The following is an 18,473-nucleotide window of genomic DNA, read 5'->3' on the forward strand; positions in this document are numbered from 1 at the left end:
CTCCTGGGACTCAATGGGGTTAATGCAGGAGGGAAGCTGTTTGGTCCATCCGTCTTTGCAAACAGATTTCCAGAGAATACATGTATGGGTCTCCGTCTTCCAGTGGTTGTCATGCAAGGCATTGCTGTACAAATGTCCACGATTTGGAAGTCCTCACTTAACTTCACACAGGAGGATTGCAAGTGGCTCATTTCGAAAGTCTAGAATTCATGGAAAGCTAAGCGATGCCAAGGTCCTGTCCGGTAGTTTGACAGGGGTTGCGTCGTGTCTAGATGATGCGACCAATCCTACAGCATCTTCATCCTAGCCGATTACCGACGCAGTGGATCTGCACCAGGGCCGCCTAACCCCGGACACTGTTTGGATGAAACAGAACTATCTCGTCCAACCAATCAAGAAGTGTCTATTCACAACAGCGGCTATGCCAGTCTCTATCTGAGAAACTTAATCAGAAGCTCGTGGAGACGTCCACCTGATGTTTAGATTATGGATGATGGCGTACACACCTAAAATGAACACTCACCTGGGGTTGAGTGGGCTAGAGTACCATTAGCGCTGGAGGCGTCCCATTTTCTCATGTTGGATAACCCACATATCCCGCGATTATTGACAGGAGGAATATAAGCACTTCGTTTCATACCCAGGGATTTATCCCTCAATCGGCTCACCTACCGAACAAGGAAATTCTGCCCCTAAGGCTCTTACCCAGGGGAACAAACGATTGATAGCGCTACCAAGGTAGGGTGATGATCTGGGAAGAGATATATACTGAGATGAGCCGGCTCATCTTTGACATTTGATTGTTCTTGTTCTGTATCAGAGTTGTCTGTCGTTCTTTTCAGTATCACCGCTAGTTCGGTTTTTGTCATTCTTTCTTCTATAGCCTTCGAAGGCTCACGTTCTTTTTCGAGATATTCATCAATCTAACAAATTCACTACAATCATTCTCTACCATCATAGTTCTTAAACACAGAAACAATGCACGCAAGACTCTTGGGCTCCTTAGCCCTGGCTGGGCTTGCCCAGACCGTAACTGCAGCTGTTGCAACCAAAGCTTACACGGACTCCAACACCGGCATCGAATTCCAGACATATTCCGATGCTACCACTGGCTATAGCTTCGGTATGGCGATCCCTGAGGATGCCACCACCGACTTCATTGGTCAGATGGTGTTCCCTCTTACCGACGGCGCAGGTTGGGGAGCTGCCGCCTTTGGACCAGGAATGACTGGCAGACTTCTCCTCGTGGCATGGCCCAACGGTGACGAAGTTGTGTCTAGCTTCCGATACACGAGTGCATACTCCACCCCGGACGTTTACTCTAACTCGACGCTCTCAGCCCTGCCCATCGCCAACGGTACCTTCATCAACAGTACACACGTGTCTTATACATTCCTTTGCCAGGGCTGTGCCGTCGGCGATTCTACAACCTTCAGCTTCTCCGATGGAACTGGCGCGCTTGGCTATGCAGTCTCAAGCTCAAACCCCACGACACCATCGGACTCTGCCACTGCTCTTGTTTACCATGATCTTGGTGCCAACATCTACGTGGCAAACTTCACGGCTTCTATAAACGCCCAATACTCCACCTGGGCTTCGTGGGCTTCTGCTACCACCACAACTCCCTCGACTGGCGGTTCCTCCAACTCGACAATTCCCTCGACTGGCACCGGCTCGAACAGCACTGTCTCTACTCCTACCACTCTCAACACCACGTACGTAGAGAAAACATTTCCTTACTATAATCGAAAGCCTGACTAATTTACATCCCTTCGTAGATATGATGTCATCGTAGTTGGCGGAGGTACTGCAGGTATCATCGCGGCTGAGCGTCTGGCTGAAGCCGGAGTGAGTGTGTTACTTCTTGAGCGTGGTCCTGCCAACACCGTTGCCCTCGGCTCCAGTCAAAAACTTTCATGGAACTCGACCCTTACCCCTTACGACGTTCCTGCCCTTGGCAGCAGCTTGTCTACCATCTCCGGAACTAAGTTCTGCTCCGATACTGCCTCAACAGCCGGCTGTCTGCTTGGTGGTTCTAGTTCTATCAACGGTCTGAACTTTATCCGCCCTGCCGCCCATGACTTTGAGCGTTGGCCTACGGGTTGGGAATGGAACTCTATTTCAGATGCGGCTGACCGCCTGTATTCTCGTAACCCTGGTACCACACAACCTTCCGCTGATGGCAAGCACTACAATGACATTGCTTACACCACTTTGTCTGCCTACCTTGGCAAGTCAGGGTATAGCGAGGTCGACTCGATTGAGAGCCCCAACGAAAAGCACGCCGTTTTCTCTCGTCCCGCTTGGAGTATCTCAAACCATCTTCGTGCTGGCCCTGCTAGGACCTACATGCCTTTCGCCGAGCAGTTGAACAACTTTAACCTCAAACTCGAGACTAGCGTCATCCAGGTACTTCGTACAGGCAGCACCGTCACCGGTGTCCTGACCCAGGCGACCGATGGCTCCACTCAGATCATCAACCTCAACAAGAACGGTAAGGTCGTCCTTGCTGCGGGTGCCTTATCTACCCCTCGCGTACTTTGGAACTCTGGCATCGGCCGCTCTGATGCCCTGAGCATTGTTAAAGGTGGCACATCCGGTGTCTCACTTCCCGCTTCGTCTGAGTGGATCGACCTTCCTGTCGGCCACAACTTGATGGATCATGCCCAGGTCCCCCTGCAGTTCACTGCCAACCCAACTTTCACTGCGTTCGACTTCTCTGGTCTTGCTGCCTCGCCCGAGGAGACTGATCTGGATCTTTACGAAGAAGGTTCCGGTACCATCACTCAAGCTGCTCAGCGCATGCACTTGTGGACATCTATCAATGGAACTGATGGTGTTACCCGCTACCTCCAGGGTACTGTGAGTGCCATGAAAGATAACACTGTTACCGTGAAGGCCTTCCTTACACACGGTTCTACCAGCCGTGGCGAGCTCGGAATTTCGGCCTCTGGTAACACTGTTCTCAACACTAAGCCTTGGTTGCAAACCGATGAGGACCTGGCTGTCTACTCTGATTTCATCCAGTCCTTCTTGGATATGACATCCAGTAACTCCACTACCGGCCTTAGCAACAGCAGTTACAGCCTGAGCTACGCAACATCTGGTGCCACACCATCCAGCATCATTACGTCGTCCCTTGTCTCCGGCGATCACTGGGTTGGAAGCACCCGAATGGGCACTGACGATGGTCGTGAGAACAACGGTACTTCCGTCGTTGACACTGATACCAAGGTCTACGGAACCGACAACTTGTTCGTCGTAGACGCCTCTATTCACCCCGATCTACCCACTGGTAACACCCAAGCCATCATCATGGTTGTCGCCGAGCAGGCCGCCGCTAAGATCGCCGCATATGAGGTCACCAACTGGAGTGGAAGCACTGGCTCCAACACGACGACCACTGTTCCCAGCACTGGCACAGGTAGCACTTCCAAGTGCTCTCGCAGACGCAGACGCTCGGCCGCTCGCCAACAGCTGAAATTACACTCTTAAGTCCAGGAGGTCGATACTCCTGGAGTCATCACTTGATGGCAGATTCCTATTCCATGTAAATAATTCAACGATACTGTATCATATAGACGAATGCCCACAGCGTGTGCATAGATTTGGCCTATCAAATCCAAAATTTTCCGCCTAGGTCTGCTTCTCTTATTTCGTGACTTTTGCTCGTCATACATAGTGGTAGCAGTGAACTATCGCCAGGTAACCTCTTGCCTAATATAGCTTCGTAGTCAGGTGCCAGAACTTCGGTGGTTGTGTTTGTATTTTCTTTTCTTCCTTTTGTTTCCACTTCTCAGTGTAATGTTCTCCACTGACTTATGGCGGTCCCTCATGAGGACCAGGACCTCCGGACCACTTTGGCCAGACGCTCAATACCAAGCTCCATATCTTCTTTCTGTAGAAAGACGAAATTAGCGAACTATTTTTCAAAAGGAGAAGGACAGGTCAATGTACAGTAGTCATTGCAAATGTCAATCGGAAATGCGATGTATCGGGATCAGCACCTCTTGCAGATGTGCTGGTCTTCTGGGCGCCTTGCCATGGGTGATAGTAGTAGCCAGGAGTTAGCAGCACTTTTTCTTCTGCTAGCTCACTCCACAACTTATTCGCAAATGCCTGCTCTGGATCAATCTCTTGCTTCGAATTCTTGATTACCTGGTATTTGCCATTCTGGGCAAAATAGAATTTAGTCCACAAAAACATACCACCGGTTGGTGGAATGAAACTGAATATTGGTGTTCTCGTTCCTGCAGATCCCTCGATCGCTGCTACAAGACCCTCAGCACGTAGTTCAGGGAATTGAGACGCAGGTGAAAGGTCAAAAAGTTCTTTGATAGCAGCGGTCATCCAGTCGCGCCGTCTCTGGTATTCCAACCTCAGATTCTGCAACCAGGTGATGTAACCACTCGTAGTCCAAGATGCGAGCAGGGATAGTACTAGCGCCTGCGAGACCCCGGAAGGATCCTGCGTCTCGACTTCGGTAGCTCGAAGCAGACGTTCGGTGAAGAGAGGATTGGCCACGAAATAGCCCAATCTCAGACCTGGCGCCAGGGTCTTGCTAAAGGATTCTAGTCTGATGACCCGGCCTTGATAGTCGACATGCAGGAATGATGGAATAAGTGAGGAAAGATATTCATCGTTGGACGCCGCCTTGTACTCGGTACTGGTAGCTGAAAGGTCAAATTCGGGATATTGTAGGAAGAAGTAAGGGTCATCTTCAACGATGATTACGTCTAGTACGAGCGATTAGTGATATCTTCTTAAACACTTGCGGTGTGGGTATTTACCGTATCTAACGCAGATATTATATACCTGCTTCCGCCTTTCTGCGCTCATGGAGACACCCGTTGGGTTCGACCCAACACTGACTAGGTACAAGACATGCGGTCTATTCACTCCAGGGTGGGTTGAATCCCAACTTTCAAGTGTCTCTTCAAGTGATTTATTCATGATTCCTTCTCCATCCATGGCAATTGGGGCAGCGAAATTCTCATTTGGAATCCACAATGCCTGCGCAGAAGGATAGGTATAGCTTTCGCACTACCACATCTAGAATTAGTAATTGTACCAGACGGGTTGAATGGTATTGAGGAGTAGTATGTAACATTCAGAAAGAGACCAATTACCGATTAAGGCAATAGCGACCGCGTGCATGCTATGGATGGTAGAAAATGGTTCCGGAAATCGCTCACAAGGATATAATCGCCCTTCTCACAAAGTAACCCCACAACCTTACACCATGCGTTGGTGTTACCAGGATGAAGCAAGACATCATAGTCCTTGTAAGCAGGGCGATGAATTTGTTGTGTAAATTCAAGACACCATTGCCTCAGTTCAGCATTGCCTGTGCAATTTCCTACACTTCAAGTCAGCTCAATGCATGTTTAATTCTTTTTCTTTTTTCTTTTTCTTTTGTGGGGGGGCGAAGGTTTCATTAGGAAGAAGGTTCGTCTGACCATATTGTAAAAACTTGGACAAAGGCGGTGTTGAAGTTGGGTTATTCGATATTTGGAGCTCAATGTTGCCTTCCTTAGGATTTGGCGCCGAAACGGAAAATGATGCATTGTGTATAGGAAATAGCGATGGGTGTGGTAAACCTTTCCAAGAGTGTGTTAACATGCATTGTTTCAAGGGCAAACTGGATCACACTCGTATATACCTCCAGCTAAACTAACCATGCCGTCATATGCCATGTACTTAATAATCTCTTTTAAGGGACTTGGGTGGCGGGATCGGGATGACAAGTTGAGGTGATGTGACAGATCGATTGCGCTGGTAATTACGCCGTTCACCGCGGGCGCAGCTGGCTCTTCCAGTGCTGCTGCTTTGGTCTCGCTATCATCCATGATTTTGCCAGATGAAAAAGTTTTTGCTTATATCACGGATACTTTAGATTGCGAGATAGGGTCACAGGTTACGCAGTTCTATAAGATACGAGAGAATAGGCACGTGGCCACCAGATTAATATGTGTGTTCCTTCGAGTCCACTTCGGACCGCCAATTCGGTTCGGATGTTACCTCTACCTACAGTACCACGCGGTGGAGGTATTTCGGAGAAACCCGACTACGACGCGGATAGTTTTTGAAAATTCGATATCTTTCTTCGTCCTCGTTAGTTTCGTAAGGCGCCTCTAATGTTACTTGATCATGGCCCAAATCCCTCAATCGAGTAATGTTGCAAGGACGTGGTGTGTCATACACTATTGTCAGAGACCCACTAAGTATATACGCCAGAGCTATTGGGCTATCGCTACCTAGGTAGCTTAACCGAGCTCCGGCCGCAACTTCAATGCTCACTTACGGGCATGGTGGCTTCGCATCAAGCACGTGAAATGGGACAGACGTGTACAGTAAGTAGGCTCACTATTCCGTTGTCCTTCAGGAACAGAATAACAAAGCACTTATGCATCTCGGGCGCCGTCACTTATTGCGGGGTCCTGACAACTTTTAGACCTGTCTATATACCTGCGTGATCCTAAAGCCAAATACGTGATTGAAACGCGGTACTCTAAATTCACAGTGTACCTACAGATAGCGCAGAATTCGTCTTTTTGGAACTGAAATCACATATGTATGAGGCAGTCTCAAGCTAGTAGCAATCGGTAATTAAATACCACCAGACGGTCATGGTAGCCGCTAGCTTGAGATATATCATTCAGAATCGTGGTATCGACCATGTGCTCAATATGAGTGATGAGAACATCCCTGTGCAGCTAAGACGGTGCCTACCTAAACAGAATCGCCGTTTGTAAAGAAGATTTAATGGAGCGGAACATTAACTTATCGGTATTCTGTCTTGAGCTCATGATAGCATAGCGGTGGGTCGCATGCATCCACCATCCTGGTCAAGCTTCCCGACTGCCGATCATTGCTTCAGCCACTGAGCGTCGTTGCTTGGACCACGCCTCCAGAAGGTTTACAGTTGATCCCAGCAACTACCATCACCATTCACCATTCACGAAGAAGTGCAATTAAGAGGCATGCCCTCATATCTTAATGTATACCTCAGGTAACCACACTAGGTAGCCTTCTGTTCCTCACCGTTACATGACGCACTATCAATGGACCTACTACTGATCACCATTCCTAAAGCGTTTATCACATCTTGTTCGTCGGAATGGAGTGTCTCCGTGCAGTTTCCTGTTTAATAGAGACTTGCCCCGCCAGCTCCTATTTAAATCGCGACTGCTCACCAAACGATCAGGCAGTGGGGGTAATGATAACCAACTTCGGAAATTATGATCCAGCCTTGGCTTGGAATTATTTCATCACTATGTTGCGTAAATTACTTGCATTTACATGGCTTATAGGGGTATCCATTCAGGCGGTGGTAAACTCCACTTGGAAGAATACAACTACTGACAACCTCACGGCACCCTTGACCTTTACCGCTGGCGGTACTTTCAAAATCTCCATCTTCGAGGATCTACATTTCGGCGAGAGTGAGTTATCAAATGTTGGATTGTTGTGCTCGATGTGAACTGATCATCTTTCATCAGATGCTTGGGATTCATGGGGTCATCAGCAAGACATCAACTCGGTGAAGGTACTCAATCAAGTTCTCGACTCCGAAACTCCAGGTCTTGTTGTATTGAATGGCGACCTGATCACTGGAGAAAACACGTACTTGGAAAACAGTACAGAATATGTCGATCAGATCGTTGGTCCAATTGTTCAGCGCGGTTTGACATGGGCCTCAACCTATGGCAATCATGACCATAATTTCAACGTGACTGGATCCACTATCCTAGCCCGTGAAAAATTATGGCCTAACTCACGAACTCAACAGATGGTTTTTGGTCTTGAATCTGGCATATCTAACTACTATCTGCCCGTATACGACCCATCATGCTGCGCGTCTGGTTGTGCACCCGAGCTGCTTCTATGGTTTTTCGATTCTCGAGGCGGCTGGTATTACCAAATGTTAGACGAATCCGGTAATCAAGTGGGACAGCCTGACTGGGTCGATATAAGTGTCGTCAATTGGTTCGAGTCGACGAATCAGGAGCTTGTCAACAGACACGGAAAAGTCATTCCGTCACTCGTGTTTGTGCACATTCCGACCAATGCGTCTCTAGCACTTCAGGAAATCGGAATTAACCCACATCACCAGCCTGGCATCAATCATGACATCCCACTTGCCCAACAAGCTCAAGGATGGTGTGAAGATGGCAGTAACGACACCAACTGCTCGTACGGCGGGCAAGACGGACCGTTTATGTATGCGATAGTCTCAACGCCTGGTCTGATCGCTGTGTTTTCAGGTCACGACCATGGAGACACCTGGTGTTATAAATGGGACTCATTGCTCCCGGGTATGATTGTCGAAGGAAATGGGGTCAACCTATGCTTTGGGCAGCATTCTGGTTACGGTGGTTATGGCAATTGGGAGCGGGGCGCCAGGCAGGTGCTCGTTACGCAGGAGAAGTTGAAGAACTTGGAAGTCGATACTTGGATCCGCCTTGAATCGGGAAATGTGGTTGGTAGTGTCTCACTTAATGCCACATACGGGCAAGACAACTATACAGCAACACCAGATACTCGAACCTACTGCCCGACTTGCAACTATACTATCGTGACACCAATACTGGAACACCCCCGAAGAGAAGCAGCCAGCGTGAAAGGTGCCTCAGGGATCCATCTGGAGCAACAACTTTAGGTAGTTTTAAATGGGACAGAGGACAGATATGTTCTCAAACCGCAACACCACACTCGATCGCTAGACCTATCTTCGACCAACAATTGTGTTACGTGTCCATCACAGCAAGTCTCCTGTGGTGAATTGAGACACGTATGAATGGCCATATATATTTATTAGCAAAACCAGTAAAATATTGATTTACTGCTTGATTATGTATACCTAATCGTGATTATTTGGTACTAACATATTCACAAATTTGGCAATCTCAAGCACATACGACCACAGCTCTTAGAAAACTCGGCATCCCGTCCGCTCTGCCCTAGATAAACTGAGAAGCGCTGGATTAGTACTCAGGTGGGTGACCACTGGGGAATCCCCGGTGTTGTATGTTTTGGTCTTCTCTATACTCTATTTTATTTTTATTTGAGGAGATTCAGCGCCGCGAGTGGTGTGATTACCTGTGAAACTTGCATTTCTTGAGAGCCCTGCAGCTTTGCCACGATCGCGTAGGTCATGAAGATCGCGAGCGTAGATGATACAATCTATAGTAGATGAACTAGAGGAAATCAGTATCAGAACAGGCCTTCCCTTAAATCCGGGGCGATCGTCATACCTAGTGCGATATTAAGGCATTGAAATTTTCTGTACCGTCGAGAGATATCTAGTTCATCATCTCGCATATTCTTCGCGTGATCGCGCATTATTACAGACAACCCAAGCATCTTGATGCCTTTGATGGAGTTGAGCACGACGGATGGGAAGTTGATGCGGTGCTGTATTGCTTTAAGCCACCGTCTCTGTCGTCCGCTAATGCCGCTGGCCAGCCACATTAACAATCCGAAGGAAACTAATGACGATAGTCAGTCGGTGGACCGGTGGCTCTGCGACTTCCCAGCAATTAGCTGCTTAGCTAAGGCGACGAAGATTAGAGTAACGCAAACAGCGCCTAGCTGCGTGTAAAGGAGGCAGACGGCAATTGCTATTTGTAGAACACTAGGAACTAGGTTCGCCAGAAATAGATGGAACGTCTCCGCGATCGTTTGCATATCGGTGCTAACTAGCGATATCATCGCGGACTCTCTAACACTGCATATAGGCAGCGCTATCATCCTGGCATAAATGAGTAAGATTAATTACCCACACATGCTCGCCATTATGCGAAATGTTAACTATGTCGCCTAGCCTGTGGCGATCTATAATACACTATATTATAAGTATAGAAGAGGTAAGAGCGTGATTCGACGACTTATAACTAGACTAACGTAGATAAGCGTAAACCCACCGAGTAGCCCGTAGCCCTTACCTATCGGACGAGTATCGACGATCTAAACGTAATTAACAGCGTCTTAAATAAGATATGTTTAGCCAAAGTTAAGGCCTACGAGTAGTAACTTAGGTATGATAATGATTAATAATTAACTTTAGAAGCTTCGTATATATTGAACCAGGACCACTGTCTTGTCCCCTTGGTTATGGGCCTCGCGACGAACTCGCTGGTTCACTCGCGGACTGATCACTGAGAAATGAATGGAAAGAATGAACTTGGTGGCCAAAATAACATTAATTAGCGACAACGAGCCATTCTCGTTGTCTTCCGAATGCACTGCTGCAAAAACTGACAACTTGACTCTGCCAAAAGTGTGAAAAGCATGCCCCAGGAGACTATTTACAAGTTCCATCCCTTAGACCTTATAATGATCAGACCCTGAACAACCCCGACGAAGGTCGTACGACCCACTTAGCTCCCTTGTAGTAATAGTACAGCCAACACTCACTACTTCAGCATTTATACGAAAGCTATAAGCTAAGTACTAAATTAGTTAATGTAATAGCTTAATAGATTAGGGTTTAAATTCGAGAAACTAACGCTTTAAGGACATATCTACTTAGCGAGAAGGGGTCGGTTTTTCTATAGCCTGTAACACGGTAACGCATAACCTAGCCTGTTCACCACGCTAAACTCTAGCTCCTGCCTTCCGTTTAATGCGCTCTGTAACGGACAACATTCACGTACACTTACCATACTGCGCTGAATTAGTACTCAGGTGGGTGACCACTTGGGAAACACCGGTGATGTATGGTCTTGTCTTCTTGTGTAATTCCGTCTACACTAGGATACAACCAAATACATTATATAATCTGGCCAATTTTGAAGTCCAGTGCCACCCATTTGTCTACTCAGACTATCTGTTAAATATGCTGATTGTGCACGCAACTCACTCAACTCACTTGTGTCATGCCCCTCAAAGCCTGAATGGCTTTCTCTCAATCACTCACCCGAACCCAGAGGCCAATCGAGGACAGGAAATCCTTGACGCTTGTTTTAAATGCATCCGGCTCGTCTGTTGGAGGACTATGGCCTGAGTGTTCAAATACTACCAAGCGCGCATTTGGAATTCCGTCACTGATCTGTTTGCCATATTCAATTGGCACAATCAGGTCGTGACGGCCATGGACTACCAGCGTTGCGGCCGTGATATCTTTCAGTCTGTCCCGTACATCAAATCGTGGCACATTGTACGAGAAGGCAGCGTTCTGCGTGGCTGAATGTAGATTTTCCGGCCTCTTCGTTGCCTTCTCACCCTCGAAGTCTGCCACTGCCTCGGCATCCTTTGGCGTTTTGGGCGGCTTAGGTGCATACATAGGTACAATCTCCTTATAAGCCTCTGCGAAATCCTCATCGTCAAGTAGCGTCCCAGACCATAAGCGAACCTGACGATCCGGGTTGGGGCTGATGCGGTCTGATGTTAAAATAGTCTTCAGAACCGTCAACGTACTCAATGCGCCCCAGGGCCAGGTGTCCCTAAGGATCAGTGCCGACAAGCGGTTACCATGGGATAATGCGTATTGGAGAGCTATGAACCCTCCGTAAGACCCCCCGGCGAGAATGATGTTTTCAGCTCCTGCCCAAGACCTTGCTTAAGGTCAGCCAAATCTGGAGGTTTCATCTGACAACGCCGCGATAGCAGCATTATCAGAGATAAAGTGATACTCACCTGAGCTCGTCAACATCCTCTACCCATCGTTGATCGGTATAAGGTAGTTTCTGGTCGCTTGTTCCACTGCCTCTTGCGTCGTAAACCAACACACGGAACTGATCTTGCAGAAAGCCGAACGATCTTTCCGGCTCGGCATGACTTGAAAGCCCCGGCGCTCCATGAAGAACAATCACTAGCGGTTTCTCTCTCTTGTTCCCGCCAAGAAGCTTGACGTAAAGCCTGGCCCCATCGCTGAGTGTTACATATTGTTGACTCATTCTCATTAAATTGGTGCGGTTCGAAATGACCGAGTCAAATTATGAATGGTCGTGTCTCGTAGGGACACAATTTTGTTGGTCGCAGAGTTCGATTGAACGACTATTTGTACGTTAAGCTTCCCGTTATGCTCTGATCACGAAACCGTTATGGCCTTGAATGCGTTATGCACCCATCCACCAGTGCTTCGCTTGATTTGCCGCATCGGTCAATGACGTGATGTGATGCAGTTGCCCTGGCGAAGAATGCGTGTGATTTTGACAGAGTAGGCCACTTGGGCTTGGTCATGTCCGAGCACCTTTTCTCTCCACGATAAAATGTCATAAAACCACATCAGCGCTGGATGACTTGTTGGATTGTGTTTATTGTGCCGCAACAAGTAATTACACCTCAATGAACCACTCAATCTGAAATTAATATACTTTCCGTTTTTGCCCATGTTTAAACGATAATCTTACAGAAAGAATGCAGGGAAAGGCAACAGATTAATGCATTGTGACAACACATTATCAAAATGTTTGAGATACTGGATTTCAAGCCCTTACGGAGTTCCATCCATAGCAGCGATGGCAGATCTAATAAGAAAATTCCACTTTCCCTGTCGCTCACTCCTTACCCTTCGTTGATGAACTTTTCTTTTGACGGTGCTGTTGCGGTAGCTCTAATTTCATTTTCTGGATGTGCGAGTAAGGAGACGCAATTTTTCGCTTGATTCCTGATGCTTTGTGTATGAGAAATCGCTAGCCACTATCAAATCCAAGCCGTCTGGTGTTTCGGGCAATAGCGCCGCGATCGGCTCCGGAACGCGCTGAAAACTGGCTAGAGCCTCCAGACCAAGCAAGTCTACCTAACAAATAACGCAATGTGAACCTGCAGCGGATATACTGGTGGAAATGGACACCAACCCAAGAAATGATGGGTGAAGCATCCGAGATCCGTCCCTTGAACTTGCATTGCTCATCTCCTACGTGCAATCGCGACATTCGGTACTTGTTGTACAGCCGACTGAGCGGCCCCGGTTAAGCAAGACTCCGGCAGCAATTATGTGATTCGATTCATAGGTTCAGCCGTGATCCGACCGAATCCTTTAGCTCCTATTCAAACGTGGATTGGGAAATGCCACAAGTGCATCAATTGAACTTCCAACAATACAATAACTCACTACAGGATGGGCAACACAATCTCTTACGAAACGAAGGAGTATGAGCTCAACCTTGGCTCAAAGGGGACTGTAACAGGTCTTCAGTACGATGCCAAATCCATTCGCTATGCTGGCATTCCCTATGCTCTTCCGCCTACAGGCGAGCATAGATGGCGGAAGCCAAGAGCTCTTCCATCACACTACAAATTTAGCGGTCCTAACGGAGGCTCTTTCGACGCGACGAAGTTCAAGCCTGTATGTCCTCAAGAGTCTTTTGGTGCCAATCCCGAACAAAACAGTGAAAAGGCATTCTCCGAGGATTGTCTGATATTGAATATTTGGACACCTGTGCCGAAGCCTGATGACAAGAGGAGGAAACTCCCTGTCTTGCTCTGGTTGCACGGTGGGTGGTTCCAACTGGGAGATCCGTCACAAGACAAGACTATGGATCCCACCGAAATGATCTCGACAGGCGGTATGAACGCCATTGTGGTCGCAATTGGATACAGAATCAATATACTCGGGTTTCTTGCTGCCAAAGAGCTTGCAGCTGAAAGCGCAGGCGAGTGCGCGGGCAACTATGGCCTATGGGATCAACGTTTAGCAATGCAATGGGTCAAAGAAAACATTGAGCTTTTCGGAGGTGATAAGCACAACATCACTCTTGGAGGTCGAAGTGCCGGTTCTTATGGTGTAGAAGCTCAGGTCCTCCATGACTTCCGGCATGGACGAGCTCAGCCACACGAAGAACTCTTTCACAGGTTTTATATGATTTCGAATGCCATCCCCGCGCAGCCGAAGACCTTGGCCGAGTCTCAGCCACAATTTGACGAGATATGTGCTTATTTCCATATCCCGGCCACAGATTCCGGACCCGAAAAGCTGGCGAAATTGCGGGCCCTGACATGGAATGAGTTGGTTTCTGCAATCCACCTTCTCAAGAACCATACTTTCCGGCCAGTCACGGACGACCTCTTCGTAGACTCCGGTATGGTTGAATATATGCAAGACGGTCGATTTGCAGCACATTTCAAAGAGCGTAAAATGCGGATCTTGATCGGCGAGGTCTTGAATGAGGAAACACTTTACGCAACTTACAATCCGCCGCAAGAAGCCAGCCTTGATGCCCTGCGTTTACAAATTGGTAACTACTATGCGCCGGCAACAACAGACCGCATCATCGAACATTACCAACTGCCAAAAACTGACGATATATCGGAATGGCGGAAAGTCTTTGGCAAAATCATTGCTGATGGTCAAGTCCGGGCTCCATCTAGAGGTCTTGTGCAACATCTTTTTACTCACGGCGTACCGATAAGCGATATTTGGCGCTATCGAGTTGCCAAAAGGCTGTCGTTTATTACAGAGAAGGTCGCGCCTGCATCGTTTGGTGTATCTCATGCCATGGATAAGCCATGGTGGAAGTAAGCCAAGGTGTTTTCTTTTTTTCTTCCCGTTTCTTTTTTTGTTTCCTTTAATTTTTTTTTTCTAGCAGATGTTATATGCTAATTATAAGTCTATAGCTTTTCCATACAGCACGGTCCCACAGTCAAAGAATTCAGGTTGATGGAAGAATGGATAGATATACTTATTGCTTTCGCTCACAACGATCAACGCTACGATTTTGGTACACGAAGTATTGACGAGATCAAAGTAGTTACACCGCAAAACAGTATTGAAATTCAGAAGGATGACAAGTGGAATCATTTGCTACAGTTAAGTGATATATTTGCAAGGGGATAGAGCGACATGAGTACTGGCAATGAAAAAGAAATTTATACGATTGACTTTTGATTAATAACTTCTTCCTTGTACTGCTGGGGAAATGGCACGGTGGTAGCACTTTGATAGTAGGACTAAATCGTGCGGGGAAAGGCAGTATAAGCGGGTTTTCTAAAGACTGTACGCCTTGAAATCACATGAATGGCTGGTTGTTCTTCGCAAAGTCGACCTGACAGGATAGGTATGCCAGGATGCGATCAAGCAATAGCCGTCATGTGTGGACCGGGCAGGTTTTGATCTATGGGCTCAGTACGACACTTCTACTCTTTTATCTCATCATCATTTACATAGCTCATACGCAAATTGGAAAACCTGTCATAGCTGTCATCCATGATGTTTCAACTGGCGTAATTGTACAACAAAACGGATGTTTGAATCTGCAGAATATTAATATTTTCCTTATTTAAACCACAATAATGAATACAACAGATCCAACCAATATTATCCCATCGTTCGACCGAACGGCATCTCTTGATCTTCCATACGACACTTGGGAAGTCGTAAATCTTGGACGAGACAGCCCAGCTGAATAATTTCAAGATGACATAGAGCTACACGCTAAATCCAAGGTACAGTGGGATTGTGCTGGCCCACACTGTAACCCCTACGACTTTGCCTGCAATCATTTTCTGGAAATCGAAACTTACTTTCGACCGATCAAACCGTTCCCGTCGAGATACGCGCAGTAGCATTTTTTGCTACGAGCAAGGAAAGGAGCCAGTTATTAGGGAACTAAGAATATTGACGGCAGCTCCCTGAAGGATCGACCATCTCTACACTATGGATCTAGTGATGGGTATGGTGTGTGCCAAAGTGATCAAACTTCGGTACGGGGATCGAAAGTGCTAATCATTCATTTTTAGTTAGTTTGACGTATATGGTTGATGAGAGTGTAGTAACTAACCTAGTCGTGTATATCATGCGTACCGACTCGAATGATACATTTGCCTAGTCTCATATCATAGTCGGCATTAGTCGATGCGGAGATTCTCCCTATATACGTAGAGCGAAAGTCGATTTGACGGAGGGGCGTAAAGGCTGTGTTGATAAAGATTTCCGCTTAAAGTATACCCCCTAGGCATAATTCTTCAGGGTTCTGTGCTTCGAAATGCTGGGTTTGTCGAGCTTTCTGTATGGCGCACGACCCAAGCCTAACTAACTCTGCCACAAAATCTTCAATCATCTTTATGTGTATGACTTCACCAATAGTATGTCGCCGAAAATTCATAGTTTTGATGAGTTCCGGAGCAGTTCCAAGAAGCTTGAGGTCGGCCTCTGCGCGTGTGTCCAGTGGGTTCAGCAATATGTTACAGAACACTGTCAATACGGCATTGATGGGATAGAATATCATCAACCTAACAGGTATTTAACTACGCTCGTTGTTGTAGTGTGGTGGGACCACTTACCAGAAAGACTCACATGCCAATTCTCGCACAGCTGTGCCTAAAAATACCAAGGTTGAGCGACTTGCCTCTACTGATAGAGCGAGACTAGAGCTCACACCCTCTATCTCACCACTCTTACGGTTGTACCAGGAGCGACAACGACTTGTTGTCTGATGGATTGTGGCCATGAGATAGTGATACTCAAAATTGGTGATAATGTAGTGCATCTTTTGAGAAATGCTTGTGTTGCGGTCCACCTTACCTTCTTCGGCGCGATACGATAACTTCGGGCGAATGCTTGGGTCTAGGGAAAGACGCCATTCTTCCAACTCGTCGTCAAGCTCACGAACATCGCGAAGTAGCTCAGCGTCAGACTTCCGGAGTGCATTTATGGAATGCAAACGCTGTACGGCTTTCGACTTGATCATCGCAAGTTTCAAGTCGCCTGGCAGATACGGATTGCCAGCTGTATCAATATACCATCCGCGTGCATCTTTTGAATATCCTTTCGGTAGTGTAAGATCGCAATGGTCGTCCGGGATGACGGGCGGTTGGCCAGACCGAAGCGCTATGTCCTTGTCGAATGAATATAGCATCCAGAAATATTTGCGCAAGTGACACTCTAAACGCCATGATTCGTCAGTCTCCCCTTCCGGTTTTGCGGCGAGGGGATCAGTCCCATGGGTGTGGGTGCCCAGCATGAAGAGTATCCGACAAGCCATTGTATGAAACATCGAGGCCGATTGAAACTTGCCGGAAAACAGATGATATATACACTGACACGGGTAATGAGTACGTTAACCATGTTGTAAGATGATCTGCACTTACCTGCATCAAAGCAACTTGGAGGACTTCGATACTTGCGTCAATCAGTACCTGGGGAAGTAAATATTGTGCTTTCAAGGCGCAAGCGTCGATATCAAGGAGCGGCACACCAGGCAGTGGCTCAAAAAGATTGACGACACAAACGAACGAGAAGACGCAAGCTTTCGCTGTTGCATGTTCGCTGGATAGGATCTTGGGCGGAGGTTGATAAGCGGTGTTAATGGTTCTCAGGAAGAGCTCCGGCTCGACAATGGGGAAGACGAGGCGAATAGGACTATTACAGAAGAGCGAAAAATATTCCTCTGTGACTTGCCGGTCTGGTAAATCAAAGTTCGAGGCAGGGACAAGAAGAGCGTCGTGGCCAAGTTGCGGATTATGCCAGAGGGGCAGACCCAAATTGGGAAAGACACCGACTTGCCCAGTCCGAGATTCGATCCACTTTTGACCGTTGGGGGAGAACAATGGCAAACCATGGTAAGAGCTGATCTCGCCCAATTGATACCCAGCAAAATGAAGTTTGCCGTAAGATCCTACAACATCGGCACCGGGCGGCTGATCAAGTAAGCGGGCCGGAGAAGAGCCCAGGGATCTAGGCGACGCCGCATCAGTGACCCCTGACCCGCCATCGGCGGAGGAACTGGAGACGCTGGAATCGTGTTTCCTCTTCTCAGCTAGAATCTGTTCCAGCCTTTCGATTCGCTGAGATAGGCCCTTATCCTTGGCTTCTCTGGGTAATGTTATATAATTAGCTCAATATCCAATAAGGTGTGCCACTTGAAATGAATTGCAAGGTGGCAAAACACACTTCCGAGTTTTGGTAACTTTGTTGGCCGCTCGTTTTGGTCGGTCGAATGTGCATTCAAGATCGTGGTGTTTGCACCAATTGCATTGTGGAGATTCGCCGTCGCATTGGATCTTACAAAAGTCGTTTAAGTACCATGATCAGACGCCATTGAGCATGGACGGCGCACCTTGCGTTTATAACAAGAGTCGCAAGCTCTCTTTCTTGGTTTGGCGGTTGATTCCATCTTCACCTACGGGCCTCGTGTGATGCGCTTCGTCTTTCTCCCAAAAAAACAAAACTAAAAATTTGTCCCAATCACCGCGTTTTCAAGGCCGAAGTGATGATGCCTCTCGAAATTTTTCAGTGACTTGACGCCCACACTGGCGTCGTCGCTCGGTGCATGATTCATAATCTCGCCGCTGAGTAAGCGGAAGCACTCCCGGTTGTCGTTAGAAGAATATGAAACTTAAAAATGTCCATGGGCTGCCTGGATGGAATAATGGATCCCAGCAGGACCTCTGAGTGGGTCGATCCAGCATGGGAGAGGAGTGGCAGAGCGCTAAGCCTTCTTCCTTAGCTGCGCTAGAATCAAGCTACAGCGCCATCATATCCGAGATGCTGGCAGATCTCTGACTAAGCGGCGGTTTGAGCTCATGCC

General features: G+C 47.5%; 6 protein-coding genes across 6 annotated transcripts; 3 read left to right on the forward strand and 3 right to left on the reverse strand.

The window, feature by feature from the left end:
- Positions 1-978: 978 nt before the first annotated feature.
- On the forward strand, positions 979-3,495 carry BKA67DRAFT_532778 (uncharacterized protein; the record flags this gene model as incomplete). Its single annotated transcript, XM_046099584.1, has 2 exons — positions 979-1,715; positions 1,779-3,495. The coding sequence occupies 2 exons, from the start codon at positions 979-981 to the stop codon at positions 3,493-3,495; spliced, it is 2,454 nt and encodes an 817-aa protein (XP_045961811.1).
- Positions 3,496-3,544: 49 nt separating this feature from the next.
- On the reverse strand, positions 3,545-5,908 carry BKA67DRAFT_555703 (aromatic aminotransferase Aro8). The gene is made up of 6 exons (XM_046102108.1): positions 5,663-5,908; positions 5,460-5,600; positions 5,196-5,359; positions 4,791-5,043; positions 3,958-4,736; positions 3,545-3,898 (listed from the first exon to the last, which is right to left on the reverse strand). The coding sequence occupies exons 1-6, from the start codon at positions 5,847-5,849 to the stop codon at positions 3,833-3,835; spliced, it is 1,590 nt and encodes a 529-aa protein (XP_045961812.1). The 5' UTR covers positions 5,850-5,908; the 3' UTR covers positions 3,545-3,832.
- A 1,050-nt stretch (positions 5,909-6,958) lies between these two features.
- BKA67DRAFT_555706 (Metallo-dependent phosphatase-like protein) lies at positions 6,959-8,845 on the forward strand. Its single transcript, XM_046102109.1, has 2 exons — positions 6,959-7,445; positions 7,503-8,845. The coding sequence occupies exons 1-2, from the start codon at positions 7,121-7,123 to the stop codon at positions 8,660-8,662; spliced, it is 1,485 nt and encodes a 494-aa protein (XP_045961813.1). The 5' UTR covers positions 6,959-7,120; the 3' UTR covers positions 8,663-8,845.
- A 1,740-nt stretch (positions 8,846-10,585) lies between these two features.
- Positions 10,586-11,962, reverse strand: BKA67DRAFT_688868 (alpha/beta hydrolase fold protein). Its single transcript, XM_046109083.1, has 2 exons — positions 11,641-11,962; positions 10,586-11,558 (listed from the first exon to the last, which is right to left on the reverse strand). Exons 1-2 carry the CDS (start codon positions 11,904-11,906, stop codon positions 10,910-10,912), a joined length of 915 nt encoding a protein of 304 aa, XP_045961814.1. The 5' UTR covers positions 11,907-11,962; the 3' UTR covers positions 10,586-10,909.
- Positions 11,963-12,754: 792 nt separating this feature from the next.
- BKA67DRAFT_555711 (Alpha/Beta hydrolase protein) lies at positions 12,755-15,143 on the forward strand. The gene is made up of 2 exons (XM_046102110.1): positions 12,755-14,463; positions 14,563-15,143. The coding sequence occupies exons 1-2, from the start codon at positions 13,067-13,069 to the stop codon at positions 14,780-14,782; spliced, it is 1,617 nt and encodes a 538-aa protein (XP_045961815.1). The 5' UTR covers positions 12,755-13,066; the 3' UTR covers positions 14,783-15,143.
- A 738-nt stretch (positions 15,144-15,881) lies between these two features.
- Positions 15,882-18,059, reverse strand: BKA67DRAFT_590998 (uncharacterized protein; the record flags this gene model as incomplete). The annotated part of the gene is made up of 5 exons (XM_046104656.1): positions 15,882-16,176; positions 16,228-16,982; positions 17,035-17,758; positions 17,837-17,946; positions 18,003-18,059. The coding sequence occupies 5 exons, from the start codon at positions 18,057-18,059 to the stop codon at positions 15,882-15,884; spliced, it is 1,941 nt and encodes a 646-aa protein (XP_045961816.1).
- Between the last annotated feature and the right edge of the window lie 414 nt (positions 18,060-18,473).

Source organism: Truncatella angustata (assembly GCF_020726525.1).
Source record: "Truncatella angustata strain MPI-SDFR-AT-0073 chromosome Unknown BKA67scaffold_2, whole genome shotgun sequence".
Taxonomy (NCBI): Eukaryota; Fungi; Ascomycota; class Sordariomycetes; order Amphisphaeriales; family Sporocadaceae; genus Truncatella; species Truncatella angustata.

Coding starts and splice junctions, on each gene's coding strand:
- BKA67DRAFT_555703 (XM_046102108.1), bottom strand. CDS start 5,849: ATGGATGATAGCGAGACCAAAGCAGCAGCACTGGAAGAGCCAGCTGCG. Junction 5,601..5,662: donor CATGGTTAGTTTAGCTGGAG/GTATATACGAGT, acceptor ACTCTTGGAAAG/GTTTACCACACCCATCGCTA. Junction 3,899..3,957: donor TGACATTTGCAATGACTACT/GTACATTGACCT, acceptor GTCTTTCTACAG/AAAGAAGATATGGAGCTTGG.
- BKA67DRAFT_555706 (XM_046102109.1), top strand. CDS start 7,121: ATGGAGTGTCTCCGTGCAGTTTCCTGTTTAATAGAGACTTGCCCCGCC. Junction 7,446..7,502: donor GGATCTACATTTCGGCGAGA/GTGAGTTATCAA, acceptor ATCTTTCATCAG/ATGCTTGGGATTCATGGGGT.
- BKA67DRAFT_688868 (XM_046109083.1), bottom strand. CDS start 11,906: ATGAGAATGAGTCAACAATATGTAACACTCAGCGATGGGGCCAGGCTT. Junction 11,559..11,640: donor GAGGATGTTGACGAGCTCAG/GTGAGTATCACT, acceptor ACCTTAAGCAAG/GTCTTGGGCAGGAGCTGAAA.
- BKA67DRAFT_555711 (XM_046102110.1), top strand. CDS start 13,067: ATGGGCAACACAATCTCTTACGAAACGAAGGAGTATGAGCTCAACCTT. Junction 14,464..14,562: donor ATGGATAAGCCATGGTGGAA/GTAAGCCAAGGT, acceptor ATAAGTCTATAG/CTTTTCCATACAGCACGGTC.